The 19,023-nt window shown below is 39.1% G+C and overlaps 1 protein-coding gene across 3 annotated transcripts in view; it reads left to right on the top strand.

Annotated features, from left to right (window-relative positions):
* GTF2I (general transcription factor IIi) overlaps window positions 1-19,023 on the top strand; it is an 80,274-nt gene that overhangs the window by 31,302 nt on the left and 29,949 nt on the right. For 2 of the 3 annotated variants that reach the window (XR_004643366.1, XM_034752230.1), the window contains exons 8-13: window positions 143-186; window positions 1,374-1,451; window positions 8,017-8,076; window positions 8,994-9,050; window positions 11,983-12,045; window positions 14,170-14,271. Coding sequence is in view for 1 of the 3 variants with exons in the window: in XM_034752230.1 (XP_034608121.1) it covers window positions 143-186; window positions 1,374-1,451; window positions 8,017-8,076; window positions 8,994-9,050; window positions 11,983-12,045; window positions 14,170-14,271 (404 nt within the window). In the remaining 2 variants the exon portion in view is untranslated. The remainder of the gene's footprint in view (window positions 1-142; window positions 187-1,373; window positions 1,452-8,016; window positions 8,077-8,993; window positions 9,051-11,982; window positions 12,046-14,169; window positions 14,272-19,023) is intronic. The other variant, XR_004643367.1, reaches the window with a different exon arrangement.

The following is a 19,023-nucleotide window of genomic DNA, read 5'->3' as shown; positions in this document are numbered from 1 at the left end:
ACTACATAGCACTGTGAATTTTTTCTCTTAACTTCTTTATATCACTTCCAAGTTGTTGTTAGAATAATACAAGCACTTCAGAAACTTCCATAAGCATGTTGTTGATTCTTCTTTTTTAATTTTGTGGGTTTTTTTCCATCAGTGGCCCTCCTGTCCAAGTAAAAACAGAGCCAAATGAGGATTCTGGTATGTAACTTTGTTTTGTACTTCTTTGCAAAACATTCTGAGCAAGCAGCCGTAATTTCAAGTGGTTGCATTTATGTAGCGGTAGACAGTGCAAACAGAAATGCGCTAGAACAGCAGCAATTGACTGCAATAAATAAATATATTAACAAACTCCTTTCTTCATTTAACCAAACTATAGCCTACTAATGACTAAGTACTATAGGATTTAATTGGTCCAAAGTATCCATTTTGAGGACTGAGAAATAATGGCCTATACAGTTTTATAAAACGTCTAATATAATTGTACTAATGACAATGTCATAAGACTGTAAATAGATGGGAGGATTAGCCTACAACTTCTTCTGCATTTTTCTTTAGTTTTCTACATCCTTTGGGTGGAGGGAAGAATTAACTAGCCCTGTCAGCTATAATATTCAGTCCTAAAATATGGGCTTAATATCCTTTAATATTTATCCTAGATAGTGTAAATTCACAGATGCTGTGTAGATTAATGATTTTTAGCTCACTTAATACATACGAAGAGTCAGTGTGCTTTCTTGTTTTTGTAAGGTAATCAGTCACAGAGAGACTGAAAAGAAGAGGAGTCTAATCTTTGCTGCAAATGTTGCTAGAACATTTGCAGCATTATTAATGCTATTCAGCAGACCCTTGGGGTAGTAATCTTCCTCTAGTCAAAATGTTTTGAAAACATTTTGGAATCCATTTGACGACATGCTTAGAGCATTGCTTAGCAGAATGTAGACCAGTTCAAGGCCCTACAGTGCTGCTGCACACAGCAAAATGATTCAGTTCCAGAAGTCTCTAGATTTCAACTGAATTTACTTAAGTGAGCAAAAATTAGTTTACAAGTTCCATGTGCGTAGGAGGGGATGCAAAACTTTTATGATTGGTGATTGTGTACAAGAAGGGAAGAACCCAGCTTGACTTTTTGGATCCAAGGTTGAGTTGCAGGACTAGCAGGTTAGAAAAAAGAAATAAGGTAAATTGAACCTACTTGGTAGGGAAGTTATTGAGATAAAAGAAACCTAGAACTCCACTATGCCATTTTTAAAATATAATAACTTAGCACATTACTTCAAACTGGTTGCTCCTCTTTGTGCAATAAAGACAAGATAGAATTTTGTTTTTGAATCCCTTTATCATGTGTCTGCGTATGTGATTGGGTTACTTTTCGGTTGCTTCTGCAGGAATTTCACTAGAGATGGCAACAGTAACAGTAAAAGAGGAATCGGAGGATCCTGACTACTATCAGTATAATATTCCAGGTAATATTAGCTTGCATATATTTTGTCACATAAGATCTTATATCCAAGTGTGACAACTGCTGTTTTTTCCTGTCTTTAGACACATTGTAGTTGCGTAGCTAAACTAGACTTCTTTGTTCTAATACAAAACCTCCATGCTGGTAGCCATTTAAGTAACTCTCAATGAAACAAATAAGCATCCAGCTACTGCAACAGAATTGGGCGCTCCCCCACCCCTACGTGGGTAAATGACATTATAGATCACTGAAAGTAAGCTAGTATTAAATAACTACATTGAGCTGGTAGAACTGTGGAAGAACTCTACACTTTATTTTGTTTTGGTGATGGGCTTGCAAAATGTAACCCCAGTGACAACTTTTTGTCACCTTTTTACCAGGCATTGTGCTAAAGGCTGTCTGGCTCAACACTTCATCTACCATAAAATTTAATTGTCTAAAACTGGTTTAGTTTTTTGCATTGCAAAAGTGTCAGTAAATCTGACAGCATTTTTCATTGATTGCTGTTTGTAGTGATCCAATTTTGGTTTTGTTTTCCAAATTTTTTTTTACATTTTTCTGATGGTGAAAAAAATCCACAATGTGATGCACCTGACCAATCAGGATTGGCAAGAACAAAAACAAACTAAAAAAACTCAAACAAAAAACATTTTTAGGCCTGGCATATAATTCAATTTTTATTTTTTATAATTTCAATATATAATATTGATGTATGCAGTGTTATATCTATATCAGTCACAGGATATTAGAGAGACGAGGAGGATGAGGTAATATCTCTTATTTTACTAATTTCTGGTAAAAGTTAGCTTGAAAGATTTAAATTTTCAGTTGTGGGAAATTATGGAGGCTCAGACAGTAATTACTTAATGACAATAGATATTGAGATTCAAAAAGTTAAAGCTTTATAACCAATAAAACACAAATTATGAACATTGTATATCCAAAATATATAAGTAAATAACCTTAAATCAAACTCAAGTTCTCAAGCAGTATTTTTCTTTCTTTGCCTATCTGTAAACTTTGCTTATCATTGATGGAAATATTTTTTCATTGGTTTGGGTGTGTACAGTGAAATCAATGTTTATTGACATTTACTGATAAAAAGAAATCTAATCATTCCAAGACTAAACATTTTGCAGAACAAAGTCATGCAAGCATAATTGTGTTAAAGTTTCTGTTAGATTTTTGAAAAAAGAGAGCTTCAAATATATCAAAGTTTTTGCTAAAACTTTTCAAATTTTGGAAAAAGGGGGCTATTTTTTGATGGGAGGAAAAAAATTGTTCAGGATATTTTGACCATGTATATAAAAGTCTAAGGATCTTTTTCAGCTATTTACAGCTTTGTCCAGTGTGTGCCTATGGGGCTTAAATTTCGCATATTAGTCTCGACCTGGGAACCATGATATTACTACTCATGCTCAGAATTTAGATTGTAAAATCTCTGGAGTAGGGACTGGCTTTGATATCTGTATACAGTGCCCAGCACAATGGAGCCAAGGACTCTAGGTGCTGCTATAAAACAAACAAGAGTCAGATCCAGATTTCGACAAAGTAGTAATCAGTTGTTATTTTTAGGACCAAATTGTGCCCTCTATATGATGTACAACTCTCGTTGGCTTCACTGGGAGATGATGCATCTCTGGGGGAAATTTAGACCGTAGTATGAAATGTAATCTGACTCTATTTTTAACAATCAGTATTGAAACAGACTTCATAACTACCCCAGTCTCCTTGCATACATAGCAACACATAGTGATGCAATGTGTTTGCATGAGTTAGGGAAATACCATATATTCAGTAACTCTCTGCTAGGGACTAAATAAAAGAACTAAAGCAACCACCCAAACAAAGCAAAATAAATTACCACATCTGACTTTTACTAACCTAACATCATATTTTCTCCACAAACACAATGTATTTAATTACACTGACTCAAGACCTCTTTATTTCTAACTTGGTGAGAATTCTTATCTCAGAATTCCACATGCACATAGACCTTTTCACAAAACATCGTAAAACTGTATCTCAAGTGTTATAAACACCTCTACCTCGATATAACACGACCTGATATAACACGAATTCGGCTATAACGCGGTAAAGCGGGGAGCGGGGCTGCACACTCCGGTGGATCAAAGCAAGTTCAATATAACGCGGTTTCACCTATAACATGGTAAGATTTTTTGGCTCCCGAGGACAGCGTTATATCGAGGTAGAGGTGTAATTCTGTACATCTAGAGCTGATTTTGCCAAATGTTTTGAAACATATTTATGACAAAATTACACACCAACTTCCTATTGGAGGACTCCGTACAGAACCCAGACCATCTCAGGAAATGAAGATAAGATTTTCATGGGAAAGATGAGGGTGAAGTACCTTTAGTGCCAGAACCAGATACCAGCACTGTAACAAGTAACAAGATGGAATTTATTTCTGTACATGAAAATTCATTCATTTTTACAAAAAACGGAGAACAAAAATATAGTGACAAAAACCCTAAGTGACATGCACAATCAGCAATCCTATTTCTCATCAACACTGAATGAAATGAGACCTATTCAAGATGTATCATCTGTAGAACTAAACACTTTACTAGCATACTACTTTCTTCGTATGAAAATAATTAATTGTGACTATGAATTCCTCACTCTGTGATCAGTATTCCAATGTACTGAAGGTCGGGGGAGGGATAGCTCAGTGGTTTGAGCATTGGCCTGCTAAACCCAGGGTTGTGAGTTCAATCCTTGAGGGGGCCACTTAGAGATCTGGGGCAAAATCAGTACTTGGTCCTGCTAGTGAAGGCAGGGGGCTGGACTCGACCTTTCAAGGTCCCTTCCAGTTCTAGGAGATAGGATATCTCCATTAATTTAATTTAATTTACTTACAACAAGCCAGTTATTCCACCAGCCTAACTAATGCAGTCTTCGAAGATACCAGAGATGGCTTGAAATTAAAACAAAGAGAACTGAAAACAAAAGGAAAAGTCTGCAAACAAAATGCATCTGACAAAGTGACCAGTGAGCTTGTAAACCAGTTATACTTGACAAATCAGCTTGGACCACGCAGTGCAGATTCCCTTCAAAACACAATGTGGATGGATAATATAATGTGTTTTGGAATTTGAGGGAATGATGAAATGAGGCAGCAAAAATGGGGAGACATCCAACTGAAGCAAGATGAAAATGGAAAAGAATATATTCAATTTGAAAAAAAGAGCCAACCCAAAGCTAGAAAAAGAATGACCCTAATGACTCTTAAATTCAAAAGGTTACACTCACCGTAAAAATACAGAAAGATGTCCAGTTCTAACTACGAATATTTTTTTCTCTAGTGGAGATCATCCAGAATGCTAGAAGGAAGTGTCCCATTTCATCTTGCTAAAAATTGTAAATGCACTTTGCAACAAGTTGATCTGCAATGGTATAAGAGCCAGCCACTGGGAATTCATTTAATAGAATCCATCTTAAAAACCTCTATAGAAAAAGCAGGAATTCATACAGAAAGGAAAATAACAAACCACACTATTACCAAACACTTAATATAGAAGTTAAATGGCCATCAGATATAATTAACTGGCATAATGCAGATAAATGGATACAGACAATTTCAAAGCATAAATGACTATTCAAAAATTCTTCCATTGTTATATACAGTGTTGTTTTAGCCATGTTGATACCAGGATATTACCTCACCCACTTTGTCTCTCTGATATTTTTTATTGGACTATCTTCTGTTGGTGAGAGGCAAACTTTTGAGCTTGGGCAGAGCTCTTCTTCAAGTCTGGGAAATGTCAGCTAAATACAAGGTGGAACTGATGGTTTAGCTTAAGTAGTTAACAAGCATTTCAAAGGACCATTCTAGGCAAAGTGGCCTGTTAACACCCCTTCAGGGAGGAAAGGAAGGCAGAGCAGGGGGGCAGGGCACCGGGATGAGTAGTTGGGTTATAGATTGTTGTAATACGCCATTAATGCAGTGTCTCTATTCAGTCCATGATTTCTAGTGTCTAGCGGAGTTATGAATTTAAGCTCCCAGGCTTGTTTTTTTAAAATGTTGTGCAGGTTTCCTTTGAGGATGAGGATTGATAGGTCAGAGGAGATAGTGATCACTTTGTGAAAAGTGTTTGGTGTTGTAGTGTTTTTGTCTGATCATTTTCCTGTGTGAGTTCATTCGAGAGAGTAGTGATTCTCTAGTTTCACCCACATAGTTGCTACTGGGGCATTTAGTGGTACACCGCTAAATGAGGTACACCACATTTTGTGATAGGCATGTGTAGTATTCCTGGATCTTGAAAGGTGTGTTGGGGGTGAGGAGTGTTGATCGTTGTATCAGTGAAGCTGTGTCTACAGGTTTTGCATCTGTTGTTCTGGCAGTGTCTTGTGCCCCTTGGAGTTGGTGTGTCCTGGGTCTGGGGAGCTTGCTTCTGATAAGTTTGGAGAGGTTCGGATGTCATTTAAAGCCCAGAAGAGGGGGTTCAGGATGGGGTCCTCCTTAAGTATGAGTTGTAGTTGTTTAATACCCTGTAGGGATTCCGTTGTGGGCCAGAGGGGGTTTTATTTCTGTATTGAAGCTTTTCACAAAATGATCACTCTATGGGCTTGTCTACACTGCCACTTACAGTGCTGAAACTTTCCTCGCTCAGGGGTGTGAAAAAGTTTCAGTGCTGTAAAGTGGCAGTGTAGACAGTGCGCCAGCCCTGGGAGCTACTCCCTTCATTGAGGTGGTATTTTTTTACAGCGCTGGGAGAGCCGCAACTACAGGGCAGCACTTTAATGTCAGCTGTGTAGACATACCCTATATCTGACTTATCAGTTCTCATCCTCAAAGGAAACCTGCACAACACTTTAAAAAGACGATCCTGGAAGCTTAAATTCATAACTCGGCTAGACACAAAAATCATGGGCTGAATAGAGACACTGGATTTATGGCTTATTACAACAATTTGTAACAATTTGTTGTATGGCTTATTACAACAATCACTAACCCCCTCTTTTTGTGACTGTAGAGGTGTTAACAGGCCACTCTACCTTGAATGGTCCCTTACAATATGCGCTAACTAGTTATGCTAAACAGTCTGTTCCACCTTGCATTTAATGGTGACACTCAAAATGCCTTTCCCAGACCTGAAGAAGAGCTCTGTGTGGCTTGAAAGCTTGTCTCTCTCACCAACAGAGGTTGATCCAATAAAAGATATTACTTCACCCACATTGTGTGTCTAATATTTTTCCTGTTACTACTTTCCTGTGATTTCTCTTGTCCCTTAGGGCAGATCTACGCTACAGGGCTTAGTCGACCTAAGTTCCGCAACTCCAGCTACGTTATTCACGTAGCTGGAGTTGACGTAGCTTAGGTGGACCTTTTGCGATGTCTACACCACGCTGGGTTGATGGGAGAAACTCTCCCGTCCACTTACCTTATGCTTTTCATTCTGGTGGAGTACTGGAGTTGACGGGAGACCAATCTGGTCGATTTAGCAGATCTTCACTAGACCTGCTAAATCGACCCCTACTGGATCAATCACCACACCCGTCAATCCCTGGTCAGTGTAGACCTGCCCTAAATGTCCCACCTTGTTAGCAGGTGTGGGAATCCAGGAGGGATCTACAGGTCAGTTGCTGAATCTTCAGGGCAGGCATGGCTCATAAGATTTCACCATGAATATAAATGAAGTGGGAGTATCCCTCTTGCACAGGGATCCAGGGCCTGTGACAAGACAGGTCTTGAGGAAAGGAATCCTAGAAAGAGGATTTAGTTTGAGTTCATAGAGTTATTTTGAAATGATCATTTTGGTAATAAACCAGACTCCGAAAGGGGAATGACTTTTACTCTGTAATGCGTATGTAGTTCTTATTTGGAGCTGGCTTGGGACCCTGCCAGTTTACATGTAATACCAAAATAGTAATGGTTGACAAATTAGTCACTGATAGCAATTATGTCACACAGATTTAAGAAACCTGGGACTGGACACTGTCTTTTTTCTGTTTCACTTAGTCATTATTTAATCTCCAAATGAATTCTTATTAATGCTTGAGTACTTTCACTGCCTGTAGCCAAACCTGTTGTAGCCCGCGGTTGTTAGGCACGCAGCAGGATTGTGTTTTTTAGATACCCCATGTAAATTGGTGAAGTCCTCGCCTAGTTCCAGACTAGAGCTACATATTCATATAATCCAAAAGTGTCTTGACGCTAAGAGATGAAAAAGAGTATAAAAATTACACACCCACCAATTGCTCACTTTGTCATGGTAATTTCAACCCTTTTTGAAAATATAGTTTGTCCAATCAAGTTAAGTGAAACTATCCCAAACCACTAAAAGATACCAATTAGTAATCATAATTGTTTTAATGTAATTCCAAGAGATTTTCTCTTCTGAGTGTAGCCTTTCATACACTCATTGAATTGAATGTTCCCCAATCATAATTTTATTCTGATAGTTTTTTAAACTATGGAAACCAAATGTACTTCATTGGTATACTTAATAAAAGGAGCTGGTTTAACACATTAATTTAGTGGCTGAAAAAGTGAATTTTACTATGAAATAGATTTTTCAAGACTTACTTTTGTGTCTCCAAAGCAGGCCCTTCAGAAACTTCAGAAATTGATGAAAAAATTGCTCTTGCAAAGAAGTACACAGGTATTTTTTCAGTTCTGTTTCTCTCAGCAACATTTTCTTACAACCGTGTTGATATTTGCACGCCTGAGTGCTGATTCTCGAGACGCTGCAGTTCTGAGTTTGGTATGAGACGAGTAAGCTCTGGGATCTACATTTTCAAAAGGGACAAGTGTTTTTGGGTGCCTAAATTTTTGGGTGCTGAATTTAAGATACAATAAAAGGGGACCCTGACTTTTTCAGAAGTGCTCTGCCTTCTTAATGTACTCTCTTAACATCAGACCCTTTTCAGACAAATTTTGAGGCATCAAAAATTGCTAGCAATTCTTGAAAATTTAGGCCTTGTTTCCATTGCAGTTTGGTGTGTAAAATTAATGTTTTCACCCCTCAGCTCACAGAGAGCCGAGAAGTTTTAATAACCCTCTCTGCATGCCACATTTCAAACTTGATTCTTTTTAAAAGTGTATTATAGGTTGGGGGATTGGAGTGGGGAAGAAAGCATGGAGGGGAGACAATTTAATGGGAAAAGTGTTTGTGTGTGGTGAGGGAAGATGGTTCTTTGCACAAATTGAAAATCTGATGAAACGATGTGCCCATCCCCCACCCCCAAAAAATCAGCGGTCGTAGAGTCAGTAAGTGTGTGTGTGTATGTATGTGTGTGTGTGTGTGTGTGTGTGTGTGTGTGTAATATATGTAAATGCCCATTTAGAAAAAGGTAATTTGTATCTCAAGAAAGACTCTTCCGTATAAAGGTCAGAGTGCTTTTGCTTTCATGAATTTTTCAGATTCAAAAATTGAGATGCATTTTTTCAGTTCATGTAGATTTTAGATATTTATTGTTTTAAACTTGCCTTATTAAAATACTTGTTTTGACTAGTTAATGTTAACATAAGTTACTCTGTATTTTTATTATGGTATATTTTACTTTATATTTATCTAAGGAAGCCACCAGGGTTCCGATTGCAGTGAAGGAACAGATGTGGAAGTACCAGTAGAAGGTTAGAGATAAATATTTGAAAACAATAAAACTTCAGTATATTGAAACTGTACATTATCTCCTCAACCATTCTCCTTGCACATGGATGGATGGTTATTCCCTTCCTCCCCCCCCCCCCCCCCCCCCCCCCGAATCATGACCGTGAATGACTTATTGTGATGGGAGTGATCTTTTTTTTTTAAAAATCATTATTTGCATTTATGCCCATCATCATAAAATTGAAACGCTATTACATGAATTCAGAAATATCCTCCAACCAGGTTTGTTCCACCCCAAATCATAAACTCATGGGTTTTGTGGGCAAGTTATGATGGCAACAGTATTCATTGTTACAATCCTTATTATTTGAATTTCAAAGGTGCTTATCGCATAGTGTGTAGATGGCATTGCATTAATTTAGAAGTGCATTAGGTCCCTCAAAAAAGGAAAATAAAGTTCTCTGCTCTTCCAATCTGCATTAATAAAACCATGTGCCTGGGAGGAAATAATCTGGGTGCATTGCTTCCCCAGGCAAGTGTCATGACCACTTTGATACTTAATTGTTGAGAGAACCAGAAGAAAGAAATGAGTGTTATAGGGCAACCTGAAAGGGATAAGACCGAGGCTTAACCTTATGTTTGGCAGTACTGAATTCCACAACCACATACCCTCCACAAAGAATGCCTGATCTAGGCTTCTACTTGTTTAAACCTCAGCTCCATTATCCATGTCGTTCTTAAATCTGTTTTCTCTTTTGTTAAATGAGAACTACTGAATTGAAAGTTTCACCCTTTTTTTGCTAAGAACTAAAAACTTATCCATGCTTCAAGTTAAGTTAGTATGTTTAAAAAAGATGCTGGGGGAATTCAGAAAATTACAAGCAATTAAGCCTTACTTCACTACTAGGAAAATTGATTTGTAATTTAAAAGGAGTAAAAGAAATGGCTAGATTGACATATGATATGGACAAGCTAGGATGGTTTATAAATCATGCATCTATAATCTACTAAAATTCTTTGTGCCCACAAATTAGTGCCTAAGGGAGAAGAATCAGTTGATGATTGGATTTTCAAAAAGCCTTTGACTAAGTTCCTCATGAGAAGCTATTAAGGAAACTAAGGATATACAAGATTTAGTGAATGGGCAACACAATAGCAAATGCACATCAGAAGGAATAATTTTAACTACATAGAACTGAGTTTTAAATTGATTGAAACCATTCAAGAAGAACCTGCCGCATCATTATCCTGCTTTAAATGTGCAGCGTGGGTAAAACAAACATGTTAGGACATATAAAGAATGATAGACAAAATAGTAGTGAAAATATTCTAATGTTATATAAATAGATAGTATGTCTGGTATATGAAAAATATGCCTGGTATATAAGAGGTAAATTTACCCTTTAAAACAGGGGTTCTCAAACTGGGGATCAGGACCCCTCAGGGGATCATGAGGTTATTACTTGGGAGTGTTGCGAGCTGTCAGCCTCTACCCCAAACCCCGCTTTGCATCCAGCATTTATAATGGTGTTAAATATGTAAAAAGGTGTTTTTCATTTATAACGGGTGTCGCACTCAGAGGGTCACCAGTAAAAAAGTTTGAGAACCACTGCTTTAAAACAAGTAGAAGGAGGCAGTCAGTGAAACTGAATGGTAACACATTTAAAATAGAAAAGATGATTTTTTGAAAAACACACACACACACACCACCCCCCCGTAACATCTGGAACTTGTTGCCACAAAGTTGTCATTGAGGCCAAGAGGTGCTTCGAGATCAAAAAGGTTTATCTATTTTATATTGGTAATATCTACAGGTTGCATTATATAAGACTTGCTTCAGGGAATAAGCCAACCACTAATTGACAAGGTTTAAGAAGAAATGACTCTACTCTTCTGGGTATACTATTTCATAACTGTCCACTATGTGACTTCTTGCATGTTCCTCTGAAGGATGTCAGACACTGGATACTGGACTAGATGGACTGCTTGTCTGATCTTCTGTGGCTAAAGGACCAGGACATCATAATCCTCTTTGTCCTTTGAGTTTACCAGTTATTTGTGTTACTCATGAATTAAATGGAACAAGTGTAAAAGTTTTTCTGAACCAGGTGATAGATTTGACATATGTGATGTGCTCTATTTAATATGTTACAGTAGCTGTTGCTGATCACTATATGATATAAAATGAAAAGCAATGATGAAGGGAGATTGCTCCCTACTGACTACCAAACAAAACACTTGATTATGCTTCTAGCTTAGAGATCTCAAAAACAGTGTTAATCCAGGTGTACAAACATAGTGCCTTCTAACTAGAGAATCTGCATAAAGCTTAACCATTTCAAACAAGAATCAGCTTCCTTTTTTTAAAATGTATCCACTGTATATGTTTTTCCCCACTCGATACTGTTAAGCCAAATCCTGTTGACTATACTGATGCATGTTGCCCCACTGAGGTCAGTTTGACTCTCCCATCATTTTTCCACTGTTAACATTGTAATCTGTAATGAAAATTATTTTAGCACAACCGGAACAAGTCTGCCAGTATCTTATGAATGATGGCAGAAAATCTATAATCTATTAGGGCACAAAGCCTTTTTTACATTTTTAAGTAATCCTTGATAACAATGAGGAATTATTTATGATTACATGAATCCTATTAAGCCAGGAATAAGAAATTTCCTATGTCATTAATGCCAGCTCTCTGCACTGCTGCACATGCAATTTAGCACGTATAATCCTCACCTCCTCACCTTTGTCTAGAAATGCTTAAAGGCTTGTGGTAGTGTCTTTGTTCTTGGGTTTTTTTAATTCAGTGTGCAACAAACATATTAATATGCCATTAGGCTTCTGTGACAAGTGGCAGTGTGAACACTAAATTGCTGAATGCTTGGGTAAAAGTACTTCAGAGTGCATGTGCCATTCTGAAATTCTTTTGCGATTTGTTTTTGTCCTCAGATTCTTCTCAGCATGCCCCTTCTGAGACAAGTGAGGACCCTGAAGTTGAGGTTACCATTGAAGGTTAGTTTTGCCAACTCCTGAATTCCAATCTTTTTGGGTTCTCTTGGTAACAAAAGCCTTTCACAATTGTCTGGCTGAGTATGCATGATGTTTTCTTTCACCCACTACCTAGAGTAGAATAAATTTGAGAACTACCATATAAGCACACTTACTCCAAGAAGTTCAGTAAAAACACAACATATCAAAAACATGGTGATTAAATCTTTTGTCAATTTTTTCAAGCATTTTTTGCATTAATAGTACAAAATATTCATTACTCTAACTGCAAGGTAAAATTTAAGACTATGAAGGACATATTCATTCTTAAAAAAGAGAGGCATTTTAGTCACATACAAGTTCCTAGTTAAAGACACGCTTGTAGAAAGGATTCATGAGTTGCATGTACAAGTACTGTAACTGAAGCTTTAAACTAATTGTCTGATGCTGATTAAAAATCTATTGGCAAGATAACAGTTGTTTCAGCCTCTAATTTGTAATAAGTGTGTTCAGTGAAAGTAGTGTAGTGTCACTCAAGCAATTACATGTTGCTTTTGTACTAGAAGACTGATTGGAAGTCCTCTGCCATACAAGTAAAACCACACTGAAAAGTTGACTCCTATCACAGAGCCAAAGAGAGACGAGTGGCTACAAATAAAAATATACACTGTGCTTTCCAAATGGAATATACTCAAGATATCCTGGGGAAAATTCTATCTCTAGTATGAGACTGGCTTCAGTTTTCTTTTTCTAATTATCAAGTTTTCTTATCTAGGATTGCAAATATTGCAAATGTAAAAGGATTTTGTTATAAGACTTAATAACATGAAAAAAGTCAAAGTTCTGGCATAGTTTTGGATTTGTTTGTTGGGTTGCTAAACCTCTTTCATCAGAGCAGAAAGACCTGAGACCTTTATCAACTGCTTTCCTTAACTGCATTTTCTGTCCGTAAGGTGAATTTGGCCTCAGGAGCATAACTAGACTCTGGAGAAGGGAGCCTTATAGCACAGAAATGAGAGAGTCAAAGGGTCTTATTTCCTGCTTGCTGCAACTATACCCATGAATCTACTGGAATTTAAAAACTTCAGAACAACCCCTGATTTTCCGAGCTCTTGTTAAATGAAACTCGTTCATGTCTCACAGGCAGGGCCAGCTCTACCATTTTTGCCGCCCCAAGCAAAAAACAAACAAACAAAAAAAACCGCTCGGACTGCCGCTGCCCGAACTGCTGAAGTGCAAAAAAAAAAAAAAAAAAAAGGCTGCCCGGACTCTGCCGCCCCAAGAATGGACGGAATGCCGCCCCTTAGCACGTGCCGCCCCAGGCACGTGCTTGCTGGTGCCTGGAGCCGGCCCTGCTCACAGGGTTATACTGCTTTGAAGCTCTATTTCTGTGGAGCTCTTCTGCAGGGACATATGTACCATAAGAGCCTGTAGAGCTTACTTTAGTCCTGTGTAGGCCCTAAATTTGGGTAGTGCATTTCAAGACTTAGGCCTGATCTGCACTCAAAGTTATATTGGCATAGCTACATTGGCCAGGATGTAAAAAAACACATCCCTGACCAACATAACTATGCTGACAAACCCCCAGTGTAGATGCAGCTATGTCAACAGAAGAGTTTTTCCATCAACGTAGCTAATGTCATTTGGGGAGATGGTGTTCCTGTGCTGACAGGAAAAACTTCTTTGGGCAGTGTAAGATGCATCTACCTTATGGGGCTATGCTGGTGTAGTCTATGCAACATAGGCGTACCTTCAGTGGATAGATTTTCTAGTCAATCAGATAAATGTTTAGTAAATGTTAATTTACTTTTGCTGTCCCATGATGACTTTGTGACCAAGCATATGTTCAGAACACCGCTTAGTTCTTGCTTCATTTAACATCTTCTCCAGGAAAACGTGAAATAAATACTACTATTTAGATGTAGAAATGCTACATCCTGGGGCCCTTACTCTCCTAAGTAGTTTTAACACAGCCAGATACTCTTTAAATCTAGAAGTGCTCACATGAGTAAGGTTGCAGATTTGGGCCCTTAATAAGGCACTGATTGATACTTCTATTAGAACTCTGAAACTCCAAAACAGGGCCAACGCTGTAAAATACTTGTCTGGATAAAAGCATCAGTGATGCATCTCCTCTTTATTTTTAAGATGATGAGGACTACTTACCACCCAACAAGAGACCGAAGAACACTGAGTCAGCAAATGAGGCTGCCAATGCTGGGAGAAGAAAAGTGAGAGAATTCAATTTTGGTAAGATTCAAATTCAAGTTTCTCTCTGTCATTTGCTTCCTGAAAAGGTTTCTTCTTGATGACTCTAGATAACATCAGGTTGTGGGACTTTTGAAGAGATAAGTAGAGGCATTCAGTTAACAGCCTATATTTCTTTGTAGATATATTGCTGCAGAGCAAACAGTTGTCAGCCACCTGTATTTGTTCACCTGTAAAATGTTCCTCTCACCAAAATTTGGACTAACCAAAGTTGTAGCTTTTATAAACCATTTGGAAGCCATTGTGGTGGAGAGGAGGAAACCTGAATAATATCAACATTAGAAATAAGATAACATGAAGTAGAAATCAGTTTAGCCATTTTCTCGTCTGACCTCTTGAGAGAAAATCTGAAAAAAGAGTGAGGCCGGTCACTTTCACTTTAGCTTAATGGATAACTGGAGGTCCTAGGTCAGGAGCCAGTCCTAGTCAGTTTCTCTCCACATTTCAAGTGACACAGCAAAGGTGTGCCAAGGGGAGCCATGCTGGGGAAAAGAAGGGGGACTCCTTCATGGTGAGTAGCCTGGCTTAGGCCTTGTCTCCATGGGAAAGTGATTTTTTTTTTTTAACATTGGTTTTTCTGTTATAACACATACAGAGTAACTGTAGCGAAAGAGTGCATCCACATGCTTTGTTTATTCTGGCTTAAGCTACTTCCCTTTTGGATCGTGGTGTCCACAGAGCACTGTGATTTTTTTTTAATTAGCCACACAGCGTGCTGGACAGATGCATAGTGTAGTGTTCAGTCCAGTGTTCTGCCATTAGGCTGTATGCACTCTGGGATTTTTCTCATAGCATATTGTGGGATGCCTACCAGAACATACTAGGATTTGGGCTCAGACTAAACAATTCCCCTGGCTCACCTGTGTCTTGTGAGGCAAGTACCATTTTCAAACTGCTATCAGACAGCGTGGAGAAAACGTGCCGAACACCATGATCCTGACTGTCATGAATGTGAAGGAGCTGCTGCACCTCTCTGTTGGTGTTCATGGCTTTGGATGGGTTGCGAGACAGCCACAGCCGCATGGGTCGAGGAGGAGTTTGAAATAAAGCTGTTACTTCTGCATGACACTTTCCTGAAGCGGCTCTACTCAATGGAGCACCGCTTTTGCACTCAGCAAACTTAACGCTTACGGGCAGGACATGATAATGATGCAGAACTGGCATGACCAGCACTGGCTGCAGAACTTCAGAATGACAAAAGATACTTTTCTAGAAATCTGTGCAAAGCCTCCCCCTGGAGTTTCAGTGGTGGAACACCAACAGGGGGGTTCCCCTTCACATTGAGAAGTGTACAGCCAAAACCCTTTGGAAGTTCACCGGCCCTTATTTCTACCAGTCAGTAGCTAACCAGTTTGGTGTTGGCAGATCAACTGTCTGGACTGTTCTCATGGAAGTGTGCAGTGCTATTGACAAGGTGCTGTTGGGCCATGTCATAAAGCTTGGGAGTGCACAGGAGGTTATTGATGGATTTGCACAAATGGCATTCCCACATTGTATTGGGACTATTGATGGGACCCATGTATCAATTCTTTGCCCCTCAGACTTCATCAGAAAAAGGTATTTGTCCGTGGTGTGCTGCAAGGCCTGGTTGATCACTGTGGAAGGTTCACCGATAATAATATAGGGTAGTCTGGCAAGTTCAAAATTGCCAGGAACTGGAGAAACTCAGCCCTGTTTACTCCAATGAAAAAAGGAACTTTTGCTCCCAGGACCACTATGGACGTTAATAGTGTTGCGATTCCTCCTGTCATTCTGGGAAACCCAGCTTATCCTCTGCTTCCTTTCGAAGCCTTTTACTGGACACATGGACAGGAGAAGGATGCAGTTTAACTATACCCTGAGTAGCTACGGTATGACAGTGGAATGTGCTTTTGAAAGATGGAAGGGAAAGTGGAACTGTCTTATATCCTAACAAGACCGGATGCTTGTGAGCCATATCTGCCCTGTGAGATAGGTGCTTGCTGTGTTTTGCCCAGCATCTGAGAGAGCAAGAGAGAAATCCTCACTGATGGCGGAGAGATTTTTCTCAATGTGAATAGCCAGAGACGGTGCCTCTAATGTGCCACAACTGGTTGGGGAAACTGTGTCAAGGGAAACATTGTGCTCCTACTTTGAAGCCAGAGTGCAATGGATAGAAAATGAATATACTGTAACCAAATGAATGGTGGGTGGGTGTGCATGAGAGAGGGAGAGAGGGAACATTTTATTAGGAAGTGATGTTTTTATGGGCGAAAGATTTCTCAACTGAGTTTTTCATGTTAAATGCATCTTAGCAGAGATGTATCTGAGAACATATTCTTCCACGTCATCTTTTGCATCACGCAGAGACTTTTCAGATGCTCAGCTGATTAAGGCTCCCTGTCTATCAGGACGGTGGCATTTCATATGGTAGGGAGGACAGAGAAAAGGTGCAAGTAGATAGTGTTCTCCATGACAACAGTAAGTTGATATTCCTCATTTTTTGGAATGCCATTGCTATCTGCTCTTCCCAGTCTGGGGTGAGCGTGGACATTTTCCACCTTCCCCTTCCTGTAGGACCTCTGTATCAGTGCTGGCTGGGAGATTGGTGGGTAATGGAAGATGCGGGGGGAGGGGGCAGGCTAGTAATTGGATGTGCGCCTCTATAGGCAACCCTTACTGGAGCGTGTTACCCTTAGGTGTGTTCCCAATACATAGAGGATGGCTTTGTTCAAAGTCAGTGGGCAAACCAGTGAACTATGCAGTGCTATTGTTTCCTAGGATGGTGCCCCCATGCCCTAAGTTGGTCCAGGAGAGGAAGAGAAATGCCATCTATCTTGGCAGCCCCAAAGAAGCTGCATTGGTTTACAATATGCATGCCAAACAGAGGACTATCTTTGCTTTACATTCTGTTTTTATAACTCATGCAGATCAGGAGCACTACAAAATAAGGAGACTTTTGCAGTAATTGGTTTAAAATTAAGGGGTGGTTAATATTGAAGGTCAGATGAAAATTAGCCATGAATGCTTTATAATCCCTATGCATTTTGAAATGTGTCTAGCCTAATTTTGGCAATTTTCGTGATAAAATGTAAAGGTAGCTAAAAGCTTGGGGCACTGATTAAACTGTGAACCAAACTACTTTTTCTGTGGCTTTTTCTCCTACTGTATCTGCTGTTAAAATAAACCAGCTTTGAAATGTGTTTGGTTTTTCTTTTAACCCCTGCAGTACCACCATCTTGGAGAATCACACAGGAAGGGGGATGGGACAATGAGTGGTATGTTTGGCCAGTGGTTATGGAATTTGATATTTCAGTGGAATAAACCTTTTAGGGCTTAAAGGGAAGATGCCATTTTGAGGACACTAAAGGAAGGTTGGGGAGAGCTGATTAGGCAGAGACTCCACCCAAAATGGCAGCATCCAGCCAACACCTGGAACACAGTTGTTTAAGAAATCTCCTTAGATAGTTGTATTGTGTTACAGTACCTAATACTTAGTAGTATTTCTTCCCTATACAGCAGTTTCAGGCTGGCTTTCTGCCTGGATTTCTCTGGTTCTTGGGTCTCTGGCTCAGGGTTTGGCATGACAAAGAGATCTTGGCTGTCTGGGAGAATCTCCTGGATTAGGTCCAGGGTTGCTTGGGTGCCTTTGATGGTCTCTTGGGTACTTCCAAGGCCACCATCCCAAAACAGTCCATGCAGGTCCCACCAGGTCTAGTGCTTAAGAATGGGGAGTCCCCAGCAGAGATTCTCCTGTGAATCGCTAAATCCAAAGCAGATTGATGAGTGCAGGATGAGATACCAGATAATTTGGGGGGGGGGGAGGAGTTTGTATGGCCACAAGGGCATTTATCCTGAAAAAATTAGTTATTCCAAAAAAGTTTGCCATGTGGACAAGGCCTTGTTCTTACCTAAGCTTGAAATACACAGGTTGACATCCAAGAAATTGCATATAAAAATCAATTATAACCCCTGAAGCTGTATGTATTTTCCAATAGGAGATTTGATACTTAAAACAGATTTTGGTATAGACTTGAAACTGAACTCTGTATCTCCTTTTACACGAGAGAAAGATTTTCAGCAAAAGGAGGTGTAATGGCTAAACGTGTCAGTCTGACTTTGAGCTTGTAACTGGAGAGGTCAGAAAAGTCTACTCTACATACAGGCAACAAAAATGCTTGCTTAGTAGTCACTAAAAGCCAGCCAGCAGCTGGCACCATCTTCAAAAAGCCAGTAGTCTCTTCCTAAAGGTATTGAATTGATATGAGAACAAGATGCAATTTCTGTCACAGAACTTAAACTGTTTAAAAATATTGCGGTTCAATCCAGTTCACCGTACAACACACAACTGGATTTGGATAACGTCTGTCTTGCAGTCTGCATCTTCTTTCAGAAATAGGAATTGTATGGATGACTTGCAAATCCAGCCAACATCAGGACTTTGGCAAATACTGGATTAATGAAGAGGATGGCATGATGCCTCCTGACCCATGTAGTTTTACAGATTTGCACCAAAACAGCTTCATGTACTCGATGTAAACTTTATCAAGCTTTCCTAATTAAGCTTCTCAGGCTCTGGATTTAAATAACTGTCAATAGCTGCTGAAAATTGACTTTACCCCTGATGGTGGTGTGAGCTGCTGACTGAAACGTCGAAGAAAACCCATTTTTTGGACTAATTTTAGCCCATTTTTGTTCTTTAATTTTTTTAAACTTGGTTTAACATCTGCACAAGTTTTGGAGGTAATCTTAAACATTTTATTCTATCCTATTTCT

This window comes from Trachemys scripta, chromosome 18, assembly GCF_013100865.1.
Source record: "Trachemys scripta elegans isolate TJP31775 chromosome 18, CAS_Tse_1.0, whole genome shotgun sequence".
NCBI classification, from domain to species: Eukaryota; Metazoa; Chordata; order Testudines; family Emydidae; genus Trachemys; species Trachemys scripta.
Note: the sequence above shows the minus strand (reverse complement) of the source record. Positions and strands in the feature narration are given on the sequence as shown.